The sequence below is a fragment of the Callospermophilus lateralis genome, chromosome 6 (genome assembly GCF_048772815.1).
Source record: "Callospermophilus lateralis isolate mCalLat2 chromosome 6, mCalLat2.hap1, whole genome shotgun sequence".
Taxonomy (NCBI): domain Eukaryota; kingdom Metazoa; phylum Chordata; class Mammalia; order Rodentia; family Sciuridae; genus Callospermophilus; species Callospermophilus lateralis.
Window position 1 is genome coordinate 36,556,661 of NC_135310.1, and position 18,591 is coordinate 36,575,251.

The following is an 18,591-nucleotide window of genomic DNA, read 5'->3' on the forward strand; positions in this document are numbered from 1 at the left end:
AAAGTTTTAAACTTAAGATTATTTCTGTTTTGTCTAAGATAATTAAAAAGTAACAAAATGATTTAAAATATTCTGTCCATGTTCTTGTGATTGGGAGTTACTATTCACGAGTTTGAGTATCAAAAGTTGGACTACACTTTAAAATATTCTTTACTTTTTAGTGAAGAAGCACTGTGGATTAATTTACCAGTACTGCTGTAACAAAGTGTCACAGACAAAGTAACAGAAGTTTTAGTCCCACAATTCTGAATGTTAGAACAAGAATGAAGGTGTCAACAGAGATGAATTCTTCTGGAAGCTGCTTTCATTGCACCTCGGCAGCTATTTTCTCTCTGTTGTCTTCACATGATTCATTCTCTATGTCTGGGTCCTCATCTCTTTTTATATGGATGCTGGTCATATCAGAGAAGGACCCACCCATAAGACTTTGTTTTGTCTTAATTCCTCTTCAAAAAGGCAACACATTCTGAAGTCCTGGGAGTTAGGACTTCAACATGTGAATTTTGTGGGGACACAATCCATTCCATAATATTTTCACATCGTTAATGAGCATACATGTCATGCTTACCTAGGTAAATGACACAAATGCTGAAGGGTGAAACTGAGCCAGCACCCTACATGTCAAGATTCCAGAATAATGTTGGAATTCAGGGCCTGGCCTGGGATAGCATGTCCCTCCAGGTATCCTCTGGGACTGAGGTGTGTGCTAGTAATTGCCATCAAGCCAGTGAGGAAAGTACCTGTGTTTGCATCGCTTTCTAGATTAAACAGAGATGAAAAGACAATGAAACATGAGCAAAAGAAGTTGCATCAGCCATAAGTCACATTCTTTCCAATTGGTAGTAAAGAGGACTACACTTTGTCCTTGATTGACTGTCATGTTTTGTTTTCATGTTAAATCATATTTACAAAGTTTTTACACAAAATCATTTAGTAAATAATTCACATAAAAATCAAGAGATTTTCAATTTGTCTAAGTAGTCTTTTCCTTTGGTAAGTGAAAAATCCAGAAGGGTTTTGTATTTGGGGACAATAGGCTAAATCAATGCAGAAGAATTTAAAACTGCTAATTGAAGCATTAAGTGTCTGTCAGTGTTCTGGTGATTTGGGGCTGAAATCCGCTCTCTTCTTTATTTTCCTTTGTCAGCCGTGTTCACCATGGTAACTTCAATAAAAGTCCCCTCATGACTGTTTTTCTTCTAAAGTGCCAGGCACCTTTTTAAAGTAGGCTGACAACCTGGTAGGAGTGGGTGTTTGGAAAATAAATGACAAATATTCTGCTTTCTTCATGATTGGTGTGGGTGGCAGCGGGCAAGGAAATTATTGAGAAGATAAGAGTAAAGAAAACATTTTATATTGTTTGGGGATAAAAATTAATTTGGTTTTTTTTGAGGTAGAAAATGAATTCAAATATTCTATTTCTGATCTTAAAACAGGAACGATATTTGTCAATAGAAATTCACGAACGAATATGGAGTATGGAGAGATTTTGCTGAAACTTAATTCAGTAAATTCTGCTTGGGTCCAGATTCAACTTTCTTGGGGTCACATGGGAAAATTTTATTAAAGTGGAACTTTGCACACACCATCAAATTCCCCTGCTTCCCTCTAATTCTTCCTCCTAATGTGGAAGTGGTGGAGCCCAGGGTTCTTAGTCACATATTAGCATCAACTAGGGGATCATTAGAAAATGCCAGTGTCATGGCCCTACCCATAAATTATGATTTATTGGTCTGGGTTGACACTCAAATATAAAGAGGTTTTATTTTGTTTTTTAAGCACTAAGTCACATGTAATATCTAGCCAGAATTGAGAATGATATTCATTGATATCAGCGGTTGCTTCAAATTCTACCATTTGTCATTTGTCTACAAATTGACTTCAGTGGGCTGGGAATACCCATAAAATATCTTTGCTTTCATAATTATTTATTTTTCTGTTCAGGACTCAAGAAAGATAAGCATTAGCTTTTAATTTAAGGAATTTAGCATTGTTATTCTTCTTTATCCCACTGAATACCCACAATAAGCCCTACAGTTAATGTCAGTGTTTACTGTAGAAGCAATGGTTTTACTTCTAAAACATTGGTTTTTAGTTTATTGCTTAAAGGTTGATTAAAAGGCTAACTTGGTCCAATAGAATATATTTTTTATGTGTGTAGAAATGGCGAAGATAGAACTAACAGTTTCACTCTCGAGTGACTATAAAACTGTTGACAGGTAGATAAGTTTTCACGTTAGTATTTTAGATTTTTATTTTTGACAGCACTTTGGAATTGCCTGGGAAGGTCTCTAAAAGTCCTCATATCCAGGGTGTGTGCTAAACCAAATCAGAATTGCTGCACCAGGCACCAGTTGTATTGTATTGTTTTTAATTCCAAGGCAATATTCTGAAAATCTGAGCCAAGATTGAGAATTTCTTGTTCTAGAATGAAATCCTGTGGACAAACTGTATTGAGCCAATGGCAAAAAGCTAAGAGCGGGTTCACCATCACCTTGATTACAAAATAGCACCTTTCATGTCCCTGTGGATAACATCATATAACACCGTGGGAGTACATATTCTTCTTTAGCTAAAATTTCCATAGTGAGGGAAGTCTTCTGTTCATTTAAGTGTTCTGAATTACTAGTCTACAACCATTTTTTTTTTTTCTGAATACAGCAAATGAAATGTTTCCTTCTTCAGCTGATGAATAAAATCTAGGCCAGTCTTTTCACAGGCCCCTTTCAAGATGATTGAAACAGTAAGTAAAAGGAGAAGAATATACAGAATTTTTTTTAGGATATAAATTTGTTTGGTCAAATGACAAATCAAAAAGCCTCAGTGAAGTATGCCTTTTAAGTTTCCAGTTGATTGCTTGCTGGTAAGTGAAGATGCATCTCTGCATGGGTCCTGTCCACTGCAGTGTAGATTGCAACATTCACTGTAACGTAAAGAGCCCAAAGCCTCAATACTGTGGCATGAAATGTATGCTTAATTGTCATTCTGCAGCTTGGTTCTGGTATGTCCCCAAAGCCTATAAATCATTATCAAACAAGAAAATCAAGTAAACAAGCTCTCTGGCCTGAATCTGATCTATACTATCATCCTCCAGCATAAAAAGGTATTCACTCAGATGGCTAGTTAAATGCTCTAATAATGAACTTGGATGTGAGAAATGATTTGCTAATGCTTTTACAAACACAGGGAGTAGGACAGCTGATTTCCTTCTAATCACACATGCCAAATCCACTTGTTTTCAATGGCTTGGACAGAAAGCCAAAGCTTGGAAATTGATGATAAAAGTATTAATAGAAGTAAGTTTTTTTTTTTAAGTTTCCTTCACAAATTACATCTGAGCTCTTTTTCCTGAAATGACCGACATGCTGCAAATACAATAAATTATGGTCAGTTGCCTTTTATTTTTAAAAATCGCACAAAACAGTTATTTAGAATGAAATAGTAGGTTTAATATTCATAAACTTGAGAAAGAACTTGAATTGAAATTCAATCTGGGGTCTGAATTAGCACCATCTGTATATAGAAAGAATTCGATATATGGGCACAAATTAGTTGCATTAATATATATAGGTAAAACAGATCTGTTTGAGTCGATATACTTGTTTTTATGGATGCTTCTGGGATTTGAGCTTATTTTTATTAGTCAGCTGGGCATGATACAGGTTGCACACCCCTTAGTTCTAGGGCCTTGGCAAAATTAACCTCCAATGGCTTCCCGGTGCCTTTGGTGAGCCTCAGGGATCGAATGCAACCTCGGAATCTAATGTTGGTTGTCAGGCCAAACTGGTTGAGGCCAGCTGAAAAGACAAAACAAGAGAGTTTAGGATTTTTATTTTGTTTTTGGCTTTTCGGGATGAAACCTAGAGCTTCCCACATGCTGACAAGCTCTTCCACTAAACTACATCTCCAGCCCTGAGGGTTCAGTTTTGAAATGTTGCTGCATTAAATACTAAGAACTTCTTTCAAAGTCAATAGTTAGTTTAAGAATGAATTGGAACACTGTCTTGTATAAAGTAAGGCATTTTGTTTTTTGGTTTACTGGATTTATAGAGAAATACCAACTTTTGAAATGTGGAAACATCTGGAATTATGCATTTGAAGACATCAAACAAATAATGTGGATTGGAATGAAAAAATTTACAGTGGTGACTTAAAACTATAAAGTTTTACTTAATGAAACAAAGTAACATCAAATATTTCAAATACTGAATCAGGATATGGATTGGTTTTAAAAGGTGATTTTATCACTTCTTATATTGTAAAAATAAATCTCAAAATGTTCAGTAAGTTGCAAGCACACGTAAAATTTTCTTCTCTTTATTAAGGAGGGCCATCTGTCAGCAGGCTGACTTGGTGCTAACTGGGACCTCATTCCATGACTGTGAATGGAAAAGAGGGTTTATCTTGGTTGAAGAAGTAGATCTTCTTTAAAATCCAGAATCAAGTTGGAAAGGGGAGCTCTCAACTAGTCCTCGTTTACTTTTATATCTTTTGCTTTGTTGACTACTACTGAAAACTATAAATTTTGGATGTTGTGCAAAGGAGATTGATGTAAATGAGGACAAAAGTTCCTCTTGCCAAAATGATGAAAGACCATTCTAGGGGTTTGTGTTATCATAGTACTTATTAAGGGGAACTGGGCTTATTTCTCATGAAGTGAACGACTCTTGCTTATGGGCACTTTAGGCAACTCTCTGTGGTTCACAGGCTATATTTAATGTTCTGGAGAAAGATTTCGAATGCAGATTTATTGCTTGGGTTTCTCTGTAAGATAAATATAAACTCTATAATAACCTAAGGGGGAAATTAGCTATATTTAACCCAATGATTTCCAGAACTTGAGGAAATAAGTTCCACAACATTTTATGATCCCTCTGGTATATTAATTTTAAAAAAATCAGAAAGAACACCAACTCTGGCCTCAATTGCTATTAAATGCCTCATATCTTTTATAAGTCAAACTCATTTCCTCTAGGTTTCACTTCTTCTTGGATGAAACTTTGGGGACCATCATGAAAAGTTCAGTCCCATGTGTTCTATATAAGTAATATGCTCATTTTATAGACTGGAAATTTGAGGTAAAGTGTTATATTTGTGAGGGGATTCTTAAAGTTAAGAAGCAAGTGTACTTAGGCACACATTTTTGGACATGCTCAGACAAATATAAATGTTTCAAAACCACAAACATAATAGTGCAAAGAAATTCTGACTGGAGTAGCCAATCATTACCTGGGAAACCTCCAACAAACACAGGGTCATTTGTATCAGCTGACGTAGATGCTGGATTTGGGCTTTGGGCTTCCACCTGGTTCCCATCTACTGTGAGTTCAATGCGGTGTTTGATCTTGTTGGCTGTGACTCTGTGCCATCGTCCATCACACAAATATCCTGGGATCCCAGCATCGTAGACAGCAGTGAATCGGCCAGCACCATTGTCCACATGAAACATAAGCTAGAAAGTAGGAAAGTGAGCAGTCCCAGATGGTTTTATTAGAGGGGAGTCATGATGGTTCACAGAGCAAAAATGATCAGGTCTCTAGGAAAGATGTCACCTGGAAGCATTTGAAGTGAACACAACTGAGGCACATTAAACATATTTAAAAATTTGACAGAAATTAAAATATGAATCTGATCACCCAGAGTCACAAATTATGTTCTTTGCTTTTGGGCATCATTGGTATTAATAGACAAGGTACATGAAGCTGGCTCTGTTTTCAGAAAAGTCTGAAATCAGGCATTTAAAAAAAAAAAAAAAGGATATAGTATACAAAGAAAAATAACCACACTTTTTTTTTTCGAGTGTGAGAGTTCTCAGTGAACCTTATAAAACTTTCTTAAAAGATGTTGTTTAAAATGTGATCTATTAATTGGTTTACAAATTCACTTTAAAGGATTTTAAAAAATTTAAACGCTTGATGTTTTAATTGTATTTGTTTTCCTTCATGGATTCTATTTTATATACAGGAATGAGTTACATAAATTACTTTTGGAGGCACGTTTCATGTCACAGGTGCCAAAGACCTGAGTCAGAAGGCCAGTTAAATTCCTAACAATGAAGAATTTAGATTAGAAGTTCTTGTTTAAATGAGAAAAATCTGTTTTTAGTAATGCGGCAAGGATCCTGAAATTTGAGAAGTCAGAATTCTTTTGAAGCTGATGAAGAAAAGAAACCTATTGAAATATTAAAAACAGTCAATTTGGCAATGCATTTGACAAGGTGAATGAAAAGAAATACAGTTTTATAAAAAGACTAAAAGTGCAAGTAAATAGTAGGAAAGTTTATAAAATGTACAATGATGTAAATGTTGGCAAGGAGTTTAGTATACTGAGTGGAGTTTGTAATCACAGGATTTTGCATGTTGAAGGAACCTGATGAGAAACCACATGATACATGGACACATCAATACTACCAAGGTTATGAGCAAGTGGTAAAGCTTAAAAAGGTGTAGAAAATGTATGTTTACAAATTTGACAAAACTACTAAGTGTGGCTTATTTATTCATACTTTTTTTTACCTATAAACTTCTAGATCTTTTTTGTTTGTTTTGTTTTTTGGTGGTTGTTGTTATGTTGCCTTTGTGGGTGGTTTGAAGACTGTGGAGAAGGAGAGAGGAGGCAAAGGAATATGTATTTTAAGTCACTATGTAATTTTTCTTCTTTGGAGGCAACAGCATTTTAAGTGGGGGGCCATGGGGGTGTGTGGTATATGTGCAGAGTTGAAGCTAATACCCAAATAGAAAACTTGTGAGATGTCTTTCTTTGCCTCCTCTTTTTGCTAGATCCCTATAGTACAAAGTATATATAAACAGGTCATCTCACTGCAGGTTGTTGGTCACAGGCATGCAGGGATTAAAGGGGTGTTTAGAACTAGATTATCCACAGTCAGCAAACTGACAAAACACTTTTATAAGTTTGTTCTTTTTTTTTTTTAATAGTATCTGGATGCTTTTAAATAAAAATTGAGAAACTACCCTTTAATAGGAGGTAGATTGATTATAGATGATCCAAACCTCTTCCTTTTGTTCCACTGGAATCAATGGTTCTATAGACCATGTTCATGGAGAGGAGAATAACAGAGAACTTAGGACAACATAGTAAGAGCTTGAGTTAAAAAATGACTTGGTCCATAATTGGTCAATCCAGTTGCCTTGCTGTAGGCTTAACACATTTAAAGTTTATATTGGCCTACAGAATATTTATGCTGAAAACACACAAATTGAGATAATCCAGAAGAATGGAAAAAGCAATCAAGCTTTCTGAATAAAGAAAATGTCAAGATTTCAAAATGGAGTTCACCACACATGAACAATGATGTCATAAACAAAACAGTGTTTGGGTTGCTGTCACTCACCTTTTCATCAATCATTTCAATTCCCATCCCATCCATTTTTTGACTGCTGATTCCCAAAAGAACCCCAGTTGTTCTGGTTGTGCGGAACTCAAATTCTACAAGAAGGTCCAATCCCACTTTGAATCCACCAACTGTAAAATAAAGTTTTTTTTTTTTTTTAATGTGCATTAGAGTGTAGGCATTACTAATTTAAATTTGTATAGTATATTGGTTTTACTAGATTTCAATTCATGCTACCTAACTGAGGCTGAAGTTCCAGACCTATCCCTCCACCACTATGTTAGTATTATATTTTATAGTTTTAGCTTATTTTCTTGGCTGCCTTTCCTTCCAGAATGAGGGTATAGATTGTCTATATTGTTCAACATATTATTCCTGGGCATATCAAAGTATCTAGCATATATTGGAAGTTTAATAGATATTTTTTGAATTAATGAATGAATGAACACACACTGAGACTGAATCAAAGAACCTTAAAGCTAGGTAGGATTATTGTGTAGAAGTCTATTGGACTAAGTATTTCAAAGACTAATGAGTAAAATTTTATTGAGGCACTCTAAATGATACCACCTGATCTGGAAGACTATACAAGTTACTAAATATTTTATTAATAAAGATAGAAACTGCAAATACAATTTTTGATGAGAAGATTCTGGATTATAAATGACTTTTCTAGTTCACTAATTAATTATTTTCTCTATAATTTTATATATTTGATCAATTGATTTATTTAGTCTTTCAACATGTATTTAAGGTAGTTCTCATATAAACAAAGTGATTATTCTAGGCTAAATGAACTGCATGACATATTAGGAAAGGACTCATGGAAAATTTCTGTATGTCTTCTATTTATTTAGACAAGAAATAAATTCAGCGTATAACCACAGCCATTGATAGTGAAGGGTGAAAACTGTTATGTGAAAGACTGTTCTGATAACCTGGATGGTTCTGGATGGGCAAAGGTGGATTTACAGCAGTTTTAAAAAGTCAAGGGTAGAAGAAGCTGAGTTATTTTGCAAAGTAAAACAGAAAGGGAAAAGTAAGAAGAGAAGGATGACATGGAACAGTTCAGCTAAGGACAGAGGGCGTGTAGAGGCCAATAAAAACTCTCCAGTGATTGGATGGCTGGCAAGCTTTAAAGAACAAAGAAGTCAAAGGTTAAATTGAAGTTGTGTTTTCCAGTGAAGTAATCTCCTCGGACCACCGGGTCTTATGTAAATTGTACTGTGCTGTGTGGGGAAGATGAGAAATTGTTGAAAATTAGGGAAGTGATTAATTTTCTGGTCCAGTTTGAACCAGAACCAAAGGAGCTCTGCTGGATGGTAAATCATTCCATTAGCTACAGAGGTTGCAATTGAAGCTTGCCATCACATCTGAAGGAGAGAATGCTAGCCATCTGAATTTGCAGAAGTCTTGGGAAAGCATTTGGATTTCCACAGCACATGAAATTTGGGGTTTAACACAACCAATGTTTCAGTGTTTAACATGTATTTTTCTGATTTCTGTTTCTGCATAGGTGATGTTTCCCACATAGGTTTTGTGACAGGGTCCTATCTTCCACCTCTCACAACTTTTGTATGGGAATGTCCCACCTGTCTTCTAAATCTTTACTTAGATGTGAATTCTTCCTTAAAACTTTCCTGATTTTTCAACCCAAATTAATCTTTCTTCTTATTATCTATAGAACTTTGCTTTAATAGTTTTGAATCATTTTTACTTGTCTGCTTGTGATTTTTGAGCAAATTATATCTTACGTATTGATAATATATTATTAAAGGAAGGAACTACATCTTATTAATTTCTGTTTCCCATAAAATGTTTCACATATTAGGTATTTATAATTTTTTAATGAATAAATACATGTGTCTATCAAAACCATAGTATTGCACATTCTATCTTAATGTATGTTAATGTGAGAGTTTTTTTTTTTTTTTTTTTTTTTGGTTGTTGTTGTTATTATTAAAGAGAAGTTAGTTTTAGGTTTTTCCCACTGTCAGTAAGAAATAAGCATAGGTATGTGTGCAGTGTGAATGTGTGTGTATATATCAAAAAATGGAGCCTGGCAAAGAATTGAAGAAGAAGAAAGAAAAATAGTGTCATATATCTAGAAAGGCAGACAGGGAAAACTGGAAGATAGAGAAATCACATAGTGTAAACTTATGGAGCTTTTCTTCAGAATTACATTTATTTTACTGTTATTGGTTTTTAATGAGGAACATAAAATAAAATCTCCAACCAAATTTTTATTGTATTTTTTCTATTAGTCCTTATCATAATCAGATATGTGAATTTAAAAAAAATATTTTTAGTAGATATGTGAATTTTTAAGAGAATGTGAATTTTTAAGAGGCATTTTTTGTTAGTTCTAGAAATTCATTCAAGTTTCAACAAAGAGGATTAGTTTGGGATTCTGGGACTTTTACTTCTTGGTACAGGTAAGAAATTAGAATTTATACATAGTGAATATTCAACAGGAAGGAAAAAGAAGAGCCTCACCTGCTTTGGCAAAACCTGTCCCATCAAAATAGGTTCCTCTCTGAGCATTCGCAAAGCAGGTCCCGACATGGAAGCTAGAGGTCGGTTGTTCAAGATCAACAGGAGCTTCTTCCATGTGAAGATTCCTAATGCAGCCATCAATGCTGTAGGTCACCTAAACATTCAGGGCAGAAGAAACAAATGCCAAGTTTTAGCAGAATTTTGTCTTTATGTGCAGTATAATCATTTGTGGGATCCTTGGTGCATGGAGACATGGGTCTATTGTCTTAGAGCATTTGCCAGAGATGCCTGGGTCTGCACCACCCCAGGACTGCATGGCTTCTGAGAATCTTGTGTTGTGCTTCTCCAAAGGTTATATCCCACAGGACTGTCTGCTTTTCTAAAGACTGAATACTATGTTGTATTATGTTACCATTGCTTTGAAAGAACTATGGGCTCTGCACAGGTATTGTAGCTTTTGATGTGTATTTTATGTTGCTGATTTCATGTTCCTATTAATAATTTATTAATCTCACTATATATACATTTTGTTGTGATCTATATCAAATTCTGTCTGAAATGACAATTAGGTTTGGTTTAGTGCTTGTTCCTTTTGAAAATAATGAACTCAATGGTCCATCCCCTAAGAAAATACATACACTCATAAAACTCAGGAGTTTGCATGAAACATTTGGGCCTTGAGGAATTTGGAAATAACTCAATCACACTCTGCACATCCATCCATTCATCTATCTATCTATCTATCTATCTATCTATCTATCTATCTATCTTGTACTGGGGATTAAACTCAGAGGTATTTTATTTAGAATCAGGCTCTCACTGAGTTGCTGCTTAATGCCTTACTATTGTAGAGGCTGGCTTTGAACTTGTGATCCTCCTGTCTCAGCCTCCTGAGCCGCTGGGATTACAGGAGTGTGCCACTACACCCAGCTGCACTGTTATATTTAATCTGGTTTTAGGAATTCAAGTTAGTCACTTTTTGCTGTTATCACTTCAGAGACTCTTATTTTGATAGATGTAGGTAGCATATCTGACAGCTATGAAGAAAAGCGATCATTCACAAGAAAAGCCAAATGCTGAGAATTACAACTGCAAAGGGCAATTGTCTTTGACAAATGAATAAAGCTATCATGTGCTCTAATTTGACTATAGAAATGTATCACACTTGTATCTAGTGCATTCTCTAAAAACAATGACCCCCTGTGCTGCTCAGAATTACATTTTTCAAAGTAAACCAGGATACAAGGTCTGAGAAAAAAAATATTTTGTGAATATTGATTCATAAAATTGTGAGGACTTTAAATTCTGAATCTGAAATTGAATAAGTAGTCTTTGAATACTATATTTCTCCATAATCACTAAGTATCTAGTCCTGAAATGGTATCATGCACACCATCATCTTTATCTTCCTTATCCAGTGTTTTCTACATGTCTGGTTCTCTTTCAAATACTTAAAATATATTACCTCATTTCATCTTTACAGCAACTCTGGTACTTTCATTACCTTATTTTGCAAAAGAGGGAACTTTGTTAAAGAAAGACATTCAAGGTCATACAGCTTGTCAGTCAATATTTAGGCAAATATCTGGGCTGGGGACATGGCTCAAGCGGTAACGCACTCGTCTGGCATGCAGGGGGCTCTGGTTTCGATCCTCAGCACCACAAAAAATAAAATAAAGATGTTGTGTCGGCCAAAAACTGAAAAATAAATATTAGAAAAATTTTCTCTCTCTCTCTCTCTTTTTCTCTTTAAAAAAATATTTAGGCAAATATTTAAAGCAAGGGAGTTGGGCTCCAGGGTCCATACACAGTGCTCAGTGACATTACCTCTCCCAGTTAAATTTTCCTAGAAAACTTTCCATCACTTCTTAAGAAAGATGATTTCCAACCCGCCTGTAAGTGATCACGAGCCCACATGATCTAACAATTTAAAAATACATATATAAATAAGGGACTTAGATATTTAGGCAACAAGGAAGGAATCTGACACATACTGGACCAATTCTTCGGGTGGTATAGTTGATGGGTAACCCACCAACATACAGCATTCCCACAACATCCAGGATGTCTGCTTTCTTGGGACTGATGGTTCTGTTGGAGGCATCATCTACATGAAGAATTCCTTCTTGCTTAATTCGCACAATCTTAATCTACAAAATTAAAAAAGCCATTAATGCCAATCTTGAATGAATTTCAATTATGCACAGTATAAGACATAAAAATTTGGTGCTGGGGCTGTGGCTCAGCAGTAGCACACTTGCCTGGCATGTGTGAGACACTGGGTTCGATTCTTAGCACCACTTATAAATAAATAAGATAATGGTCTATCTACAACTAAAAATTTTTTCTTAAAAAAAGACATAAGAACTTGTGTGATATTCATAAGAAAAGGTGAAAAAATTTATGGGCTAAGGTGTAACATAAAGGAGTATGCACCCATTTATATTTCAAACTTTGTCTTTCCCATGACTATCATTACTGAAAAGTCACAACCTTTTTCTGGGTAAGTTTTAGATTGAAGTTGTTTCTAGCGCTTTCCAAGTGTGCATATGTCTCAAGAGATAGGCGTGTTGTATGGAAACTTGCAGACTGATAGCACTGCTGTGAATTAAGGGAGCTGCAAAATCTGTGTCTATTTGTAATAATGTATTAATTTGAGCAAAACCTGTAGTCCTGATGCCATTGAATACTTGCTACAGGCCTTTCTTGTGTGCAGAACTAGAAGGAGAGCAGTGCATAGGGGAGGTACTGTAATTTCTGCAGCAGCTGATTAGTCCAAAGTCAGGGAGGAAGATGGAAACCCTACTGATGCTGAATTTATGGCAGTTAAGGAAGTATCTTCCAGGACAGAATAAAAGAAGGGGTGTGAAAAATGGCTTGAGTATAGAATCTAAATTTAACCAGGGGATTATGTAAGCCTGTGGAATGCTGGGGCCCAATGATGGCTTAAAAATGAGTCTGGATCAGGACAAGGGTAATTTAACACCTCATTTTATAGGTATCTATTCTAGTTTGGGAAGTAATTTTAAAATCTTCAAAAATAAAATCTGCTTTTAATTTGGGTAATTATCATATTTAAGTTCCTCTCTTAATCCTAACCTTTTTATGGCCTCAAATGTGACTTTTTCTCAAGTATCATATTTATTATCCAATTAACCAGAGATAAGAATAAATCTTAATGGGAACCCCTCCATTGAGATCACTATTTGCTATCCATAAGCTTCCAATCAAATATAAAGATTGCATTTCTTATTTCTGAGACAAATTGGTTGACTTGGAGTTTGTATTGTATTTTTTTTTAATGTTCTTTGGCTTTCTATATGGTATGACAAGTCAAAGTAGGTTAATACATCAAATCTAACATCTAATAATATCCTGCTCTGAAAATTAAACATTTTATTGGTCTACCCAGGGAAACTTTACTTAATAGGGTATCACAGGTGCAGAGACAAATTTTGAGTTTTTGTTTTAATCAGGCAGTATATTATCTACTTGCGGTCATGCCAAAGACGATTGTAAGCTGTCAAATGAGCCTTCTGTGCCCATAATAGCACCAGTTTCTGGGTGTAAGGCCAGCCTTTTAAAGTTGTTCCAAATGACTATCGGTGGAAATGGTACCTTAGGGTCCTTTAAACACAACACTGCAGAGATTCCCAGACTCTTGGTTTTCAGACCCCCCAAGTCTTAAGCCCCCATCTGAGTGTAGCCAACTTTTACTTTGGCCAAATTTTATTTATTAAAAGAGAGGTTTTACAGAACCTTCGAAATAGGAACATATAATCTCAAAAATAAATATTATTCCTCTACATCGACTACCCAAAACTTCATGATTAACACATGCTGTATCCTATAATTCTTACTCAGAGCAGTGAGAATGTCTTCAACCCCTTGGCCCAGTTTGTGGACATATGTTTGGGAGCCACAGTCGTGAGACAATGGCAGAACCCTGGAGTACCATGATCAGGTTTGTAAGTGGTCAAATATTAACCTACCCAGGATATGATCACATTTTCCAAGGTTGTGCAAGTGGTATACAGCATTTACTTTATTTTTAACCTCTGCCACATTCCAGCAGCATGAGGGTTAGTGCCTGCACTGGCAGAATAGTGCTGGCACCAGGGGAACACCCATGGCTGCCACCCAGACCCCTGCAGAGAGGGTTGCCAAGTCCTGGGCACTGTTACCTTGTGCCACTGGCCATCATTGATTTTGGTGGGGATCATGGTGTTGGTGTCACCACTCCCCAAGTCATAACTGAAGTACGGCAATCCATTTCTCAGCTGAACTGTAGCAAAATCAGCATGATTGATCCGAGCCATGTAAAAAAGCAAGCCTGATTCAGCTTCGGTTCGCACTTCCAACTCAATTGTAAGGCTGTGAAATTCAAGCATGTGAAGGGAAAGAGGAAAATAAGAGAATTGTCATGCTAAGATGGAGGGGTGTCAATTTCTGGGTTTATTTTTATAACATAGGTAAAATTTTCTCTGACGGGGCTTGCCTGGGTTACTCCTAAGTGGAGCTCTTTAGGCCCAGACAAATATAATTCTATTCTCTGCTGTACTCAGAAAATTAAAAGTAAATAAAAAATAATTTCATTAACTAGTAAATGTAGTTGATGAAATTTGATTAAACATGACTATTCAATATTTCATTTACCAGTTCTTGGGCAATATCTCAGAATAATACACACCGGTTTTTAACTTTTGTGTCATCAAAGGCAATTGCAATGTGACTGTTTTTTGAAAGTCCGAACTGCTTGCTCCCCATCAAAAGAGCTGGTTCTGATTCTGCAGCACAAGGTCCCTGTAAAACACCAAGGAGAGAAAGAGAGGTGATTGTGAGGTCTGTTTTTTAAATAGGCAACACTGCTGTTTGTTTATTACATATTATCTTCATGTCTAGGTATAAATTCCTTAAGAATAAAAACTATTATTCATCTCTGTAATCTATAGCATAGCAGGTACTTGTTATTAAATGCTCAGTGAATTTGAATCAGTTTTTCTATATCACACCCTTGAATTGCTAAATAAGTGTGCTCAAAAATTTATTGATTAATTCATATTTTCATTATCCTCTAAGGAAAAATCTTGTTTATATTTCAGAGGAAACTATAATTTCTTCTTCACATTTATTTCACTTATGAAGAATCTTATTCTTGGAAGACTGAACAAGGAAAACGACAAGCTAGCCACCTGCATTATAAGAGTAGGAAAAAGTGTTCCTTTGTGCCCTCCCATTTCCATCTCCCACTATATTACTTTTCCTTAAAAATTATCAGTCTACTAGGAGGTTGCCATGAATTTAGACTTTCAAGATGGTGTATCTAAACCTGCAAGTCAGCCCCATTCAGGCCCTTATTCAGTTGCTAGGCAACCCAGCACATTTTTTTTTTTTTTTAAAGTAAACTACCATACACCATTTCCACTGCTCCTGTTCAAAGATGAGGTTCCTGGGGTGCTTAAGAGGGACAGCTAGGTACAGAGCTGTGCTGTCACTTGGTTTAATGCTCTGCCCTCACCATATTGAAATCCTGAACAGTTTTTGATCAGGGGGCCCTACATTTTCATTTTGCATTGAACCTTGCAAATTATACAATCGATCCTGGCTATGTGGACCATATTAGCCTACCATAACAAACAATCCAGTAATCAAGGCTCTGCATTTGACCGAATCCACAAACCTCTTTCCCTGTTCTCTATTTTCACAAGAGAGCTCCATGTACAGGCAGCTTAAGACGTCTTTTAGAACACGCAGTACATGAGAAAATCAATAACCTGTGCACTCTGCCCGGCACATCTGTTTTTAAGATCTGAGCTTAATAGCTCTGGATGGACCACTGCCCCAGTGAGTGCTGAGTCAGCAGAGGTTTCCAAACAGCCCAGGGCTTGCTTTGGATGCAGAGTGTTCCAATGTACCTCTGAGATGACTCATCAGCACACAGGAAATCTTTACTTGAGGAATAGCCTTGTTCTCTTTTCTCTTGAGTTTAGTCAAATGCAACACTCTGCCACAGCAGGTAAAGGGCTTAAAGTGTTTCGAAATGCTGTAAAATTGGTCTTCTTGGAAGTATTTCTCTTCTTGGCTTCCCAGGAGATGGTCAGTTATGAAGAGCAGACTGTGGCTAAAATTCATATAGCAATGCAAAAACCCAGTGGGTAGGAAGGGAAAATGCTCCTCACGGCACCTTATTTCCACTGCCCACAGTGAGAGCACAAATGGAAAGGCTCTGGTGGCTTAATGCCTCAGCCCTCAGTGACGCTATTAATAGAACTGGGATCATTTATCAATCTTTTGCAATATTTCCTGTACACAGGACCTTCTCAAAAAACACATGTAGCCTACAGTTCTCAGAAACCTCTAAGAGAATCCTATCTGCTGTGAGTCCACGGGGACAGAATTTCACTAACACATCTTTAAACCTTCATCTTTGAAAAACGGAGAAACTGAAAAGGTCAATGGATACTGAGGAATTAGGGAGCAATAATGTCACCTAAAAGGAAACCACACAGTGTTATGATCCTATTATTGTTACTATTGCAGCTACTTGTTCAGTTACTGTATGTAGACATAATAGAAAAGCATAGAAAATCATATTTGATTTTGAATAAAATAAAACCATATTCTATTGTGGTCTTTAAACAGAACTCAGTGGCAGTTGCAAAGACTGGGTGTTTTACTGGTGGCACCTGTATGCTCTGGAGAGCTTTTGTCTTTATCTGTTACATGGAGGCCCAAACACCATGATAACTTTGCCAGCTAGACAGGTGTTTCCAAAACAGGCTCTGAGCTCATCAACAGTTCTTTATCACATACTATCAGATTTTCAAGATGGAAGTGACCCTGCTTACGTCATTTTAGGAAAAGAACTGTCCAGAAAAGTACAGGGACTTTGTCAAGGCCCTTCTAAGAACCATGAGCACCCTACTTGAAATGGGGAACTTTCCTCAAAATTTCCATTTTTTCTTTTGAAAAGGATGGATCTGGACAAGCAGGCAGAAGCAGTGGTTAATATAATGGTGTATTCCAATTAGCCTAAGCTGTACCAGCCAGTGGGAACAAACTGACTAATGGGTAACCTCAAAGTAGAAGCCAGGGGCTGGGGATGTGGCTCAAATGGTAGCGCACTCGCCTGACATGCGTGCGGCCCGGGTTCGATCCTCAGCACCACATACAAACAAAGATGTTGTATCCACCGAAAACTAAAAAATAAATATTAAAATTCTCTCTCAAAAAAAAAAAAAAAAAAAGTAGAAGCCAGGATGGTAAATTCACTCTTCTTTGAGGACATCCAAACTGACACTAATATCGATTTGCAATCAGATGCATATTATAGATATTGCTTTAATAAAATGTCTATCGCCTTCCTTTATAAAATTGGCAGTTGGAAAAGGACTGAGAAATGCTGGTGTAAGAGGGTTTTTATATATGTATCTACTTTAGGATTTAAGGAGGAAAAAAATCCTCTAATCTCTAGTGTGGTAATGTTCTGGTATGATCTGGATCTCTCCCCTTGCTTGGTTAAAGGGAGCCTGGACTGAATCATGTCTGCTTTGCATCACCTTCTCTGGGGTGAACTGAATCTGATTTTGAAATCAGGATGGGTGCAGGGCAGCGCTGTTCCAGAGGTTTGCTTGCTGTTGCTGCAGCTTCCCTTCCTCCTCTCTCAGTCCCCCAGAGGGTGGAGCTGCTCCCCCTGCAGCTCCGGCTTCTCTCTCCCTTCTAACATTTTGAAAGAGAACATGTGAGATGCATCAGAAAATGCCTGCACTATGCACAAGAATGAAATGATCTTGACAGTAAGGACATTTTCAACTCTGCTTCCCATAGAAATCTAAGCTAAGCCAGAGGAGTGGGAGGAAAGATCTCATTAGGTAATTTCAATTTAAAGATGGCTCATTGCAAAATGAATTTTCCTCCTCTCACCTACAAGAGCTTGAGGGGAGTCTTTATGGACGTGATGCTTTTCCTATGCTGTTTTGGAAACACTGATCTCTGAAATGTGTTAAACAATTAAAAAAAAAAAAAATCAGTCTCAGTAGAGGCTCATCAATCTTAACGTGTTACAATTCTGCCACCTTGTGGAGATGCTTTAAAATACTACAAGTACATTTTGGGGGAAATGAGATATGAAAGGGGAACTGGATATGCTTTTTAATGTATCTGCTTGACCCTGGACAAGCTGTAGGCAGATTGACTTGGATTTGGAGGGGGAGTCTAATGTTCCAGTTTGTCTGTTGATGATAGCAGTAATGTGGTTGGAGAGGACTCTGAAGAAAGCCAGGCTTCCAACAGTCATGTTCAGGGAAGAGGAGAGTATGCCATTTATTAATAAGGTGAAAATCTTTTCACCCTATTTAATTCTAAGTCAGAGTAAAGTAGTGGTCATATTCAACTTCTGATTGGTGGTTGGCATTGGTAAATAAATATTTGGATTTAAGATAGCACATGATTCCCTGATGAGCATCCCTTGAATTTAGATAGGTACAGAGCAGAGATTTAAATTGCATTTATGAAAATTGACATCTTTGTTCTTGAAAGCATCGAATGACAAATCATCATAAAAATTGCATGATTTTCTTCTTTAATAAGTCAATTATCTCTCTAACAAGTGTGGGCTAAAATCATATCTTATGATTATTTGTGATGATTTTCTTTATGGATGAATACTCAGTGGAAGATACTAGGTTTTTTTTTTTAATACTGACTTTAATGTTCTGAAATGTAATATTCCTATTCAAGCTGTT

The 18,591-nt window shown here is 36.4% G+C and overlaps 1 protein-coding gene across 1 annotated transcript in view; it reads right to left on the reverse strand.

Moving 5' to 3' along the window:
* Positions 1 to 3,390: 3,390 nt before the first annotated feature.
* Positions 3,391 to 18,591, reverse strand: part of Lama2 (laminin subunit alpha 2) — a 566,319-nt gene continuing 551,118 nt past the window's right edge. Inside the window, exons 58-64 of the mRNA XM_076858266.2 lie at positions 14,538 to 14,650; positions 14,032 to 14,221; positions 11,842 to 11,997; positions 9,848 to 10,001; positions 7,352 to 7,482; positions 5,230 to 5,452; positions 3,391 to 3,797 (exon numbers count right to left, since the gene is read on the reverse strand). Of these exons, the coding sequence (XP_076714381.2) occupies positions 3,640 to 3,797; positions 5,230 to 5,452; positions 7,352 to 7,482; positions 9,848 to 10,001; positions 11,842 to 11,997; positions 14,032 to 14,221; positions 14,538 to 14,650 (1,125 nt within the window). The 3' untranslated portion in view covers positions 3,391 to 3,639. The remainder of the gene's footprint in view (positions 3,798 to 5,229; positions 5,453 to 7,351; positions 7,483 to 9,847; positions 10,002 to 11,841; positions 11,998 to 14,031; positions 14,222 to 14,537; positions 14,651 to 18,591) is intronic.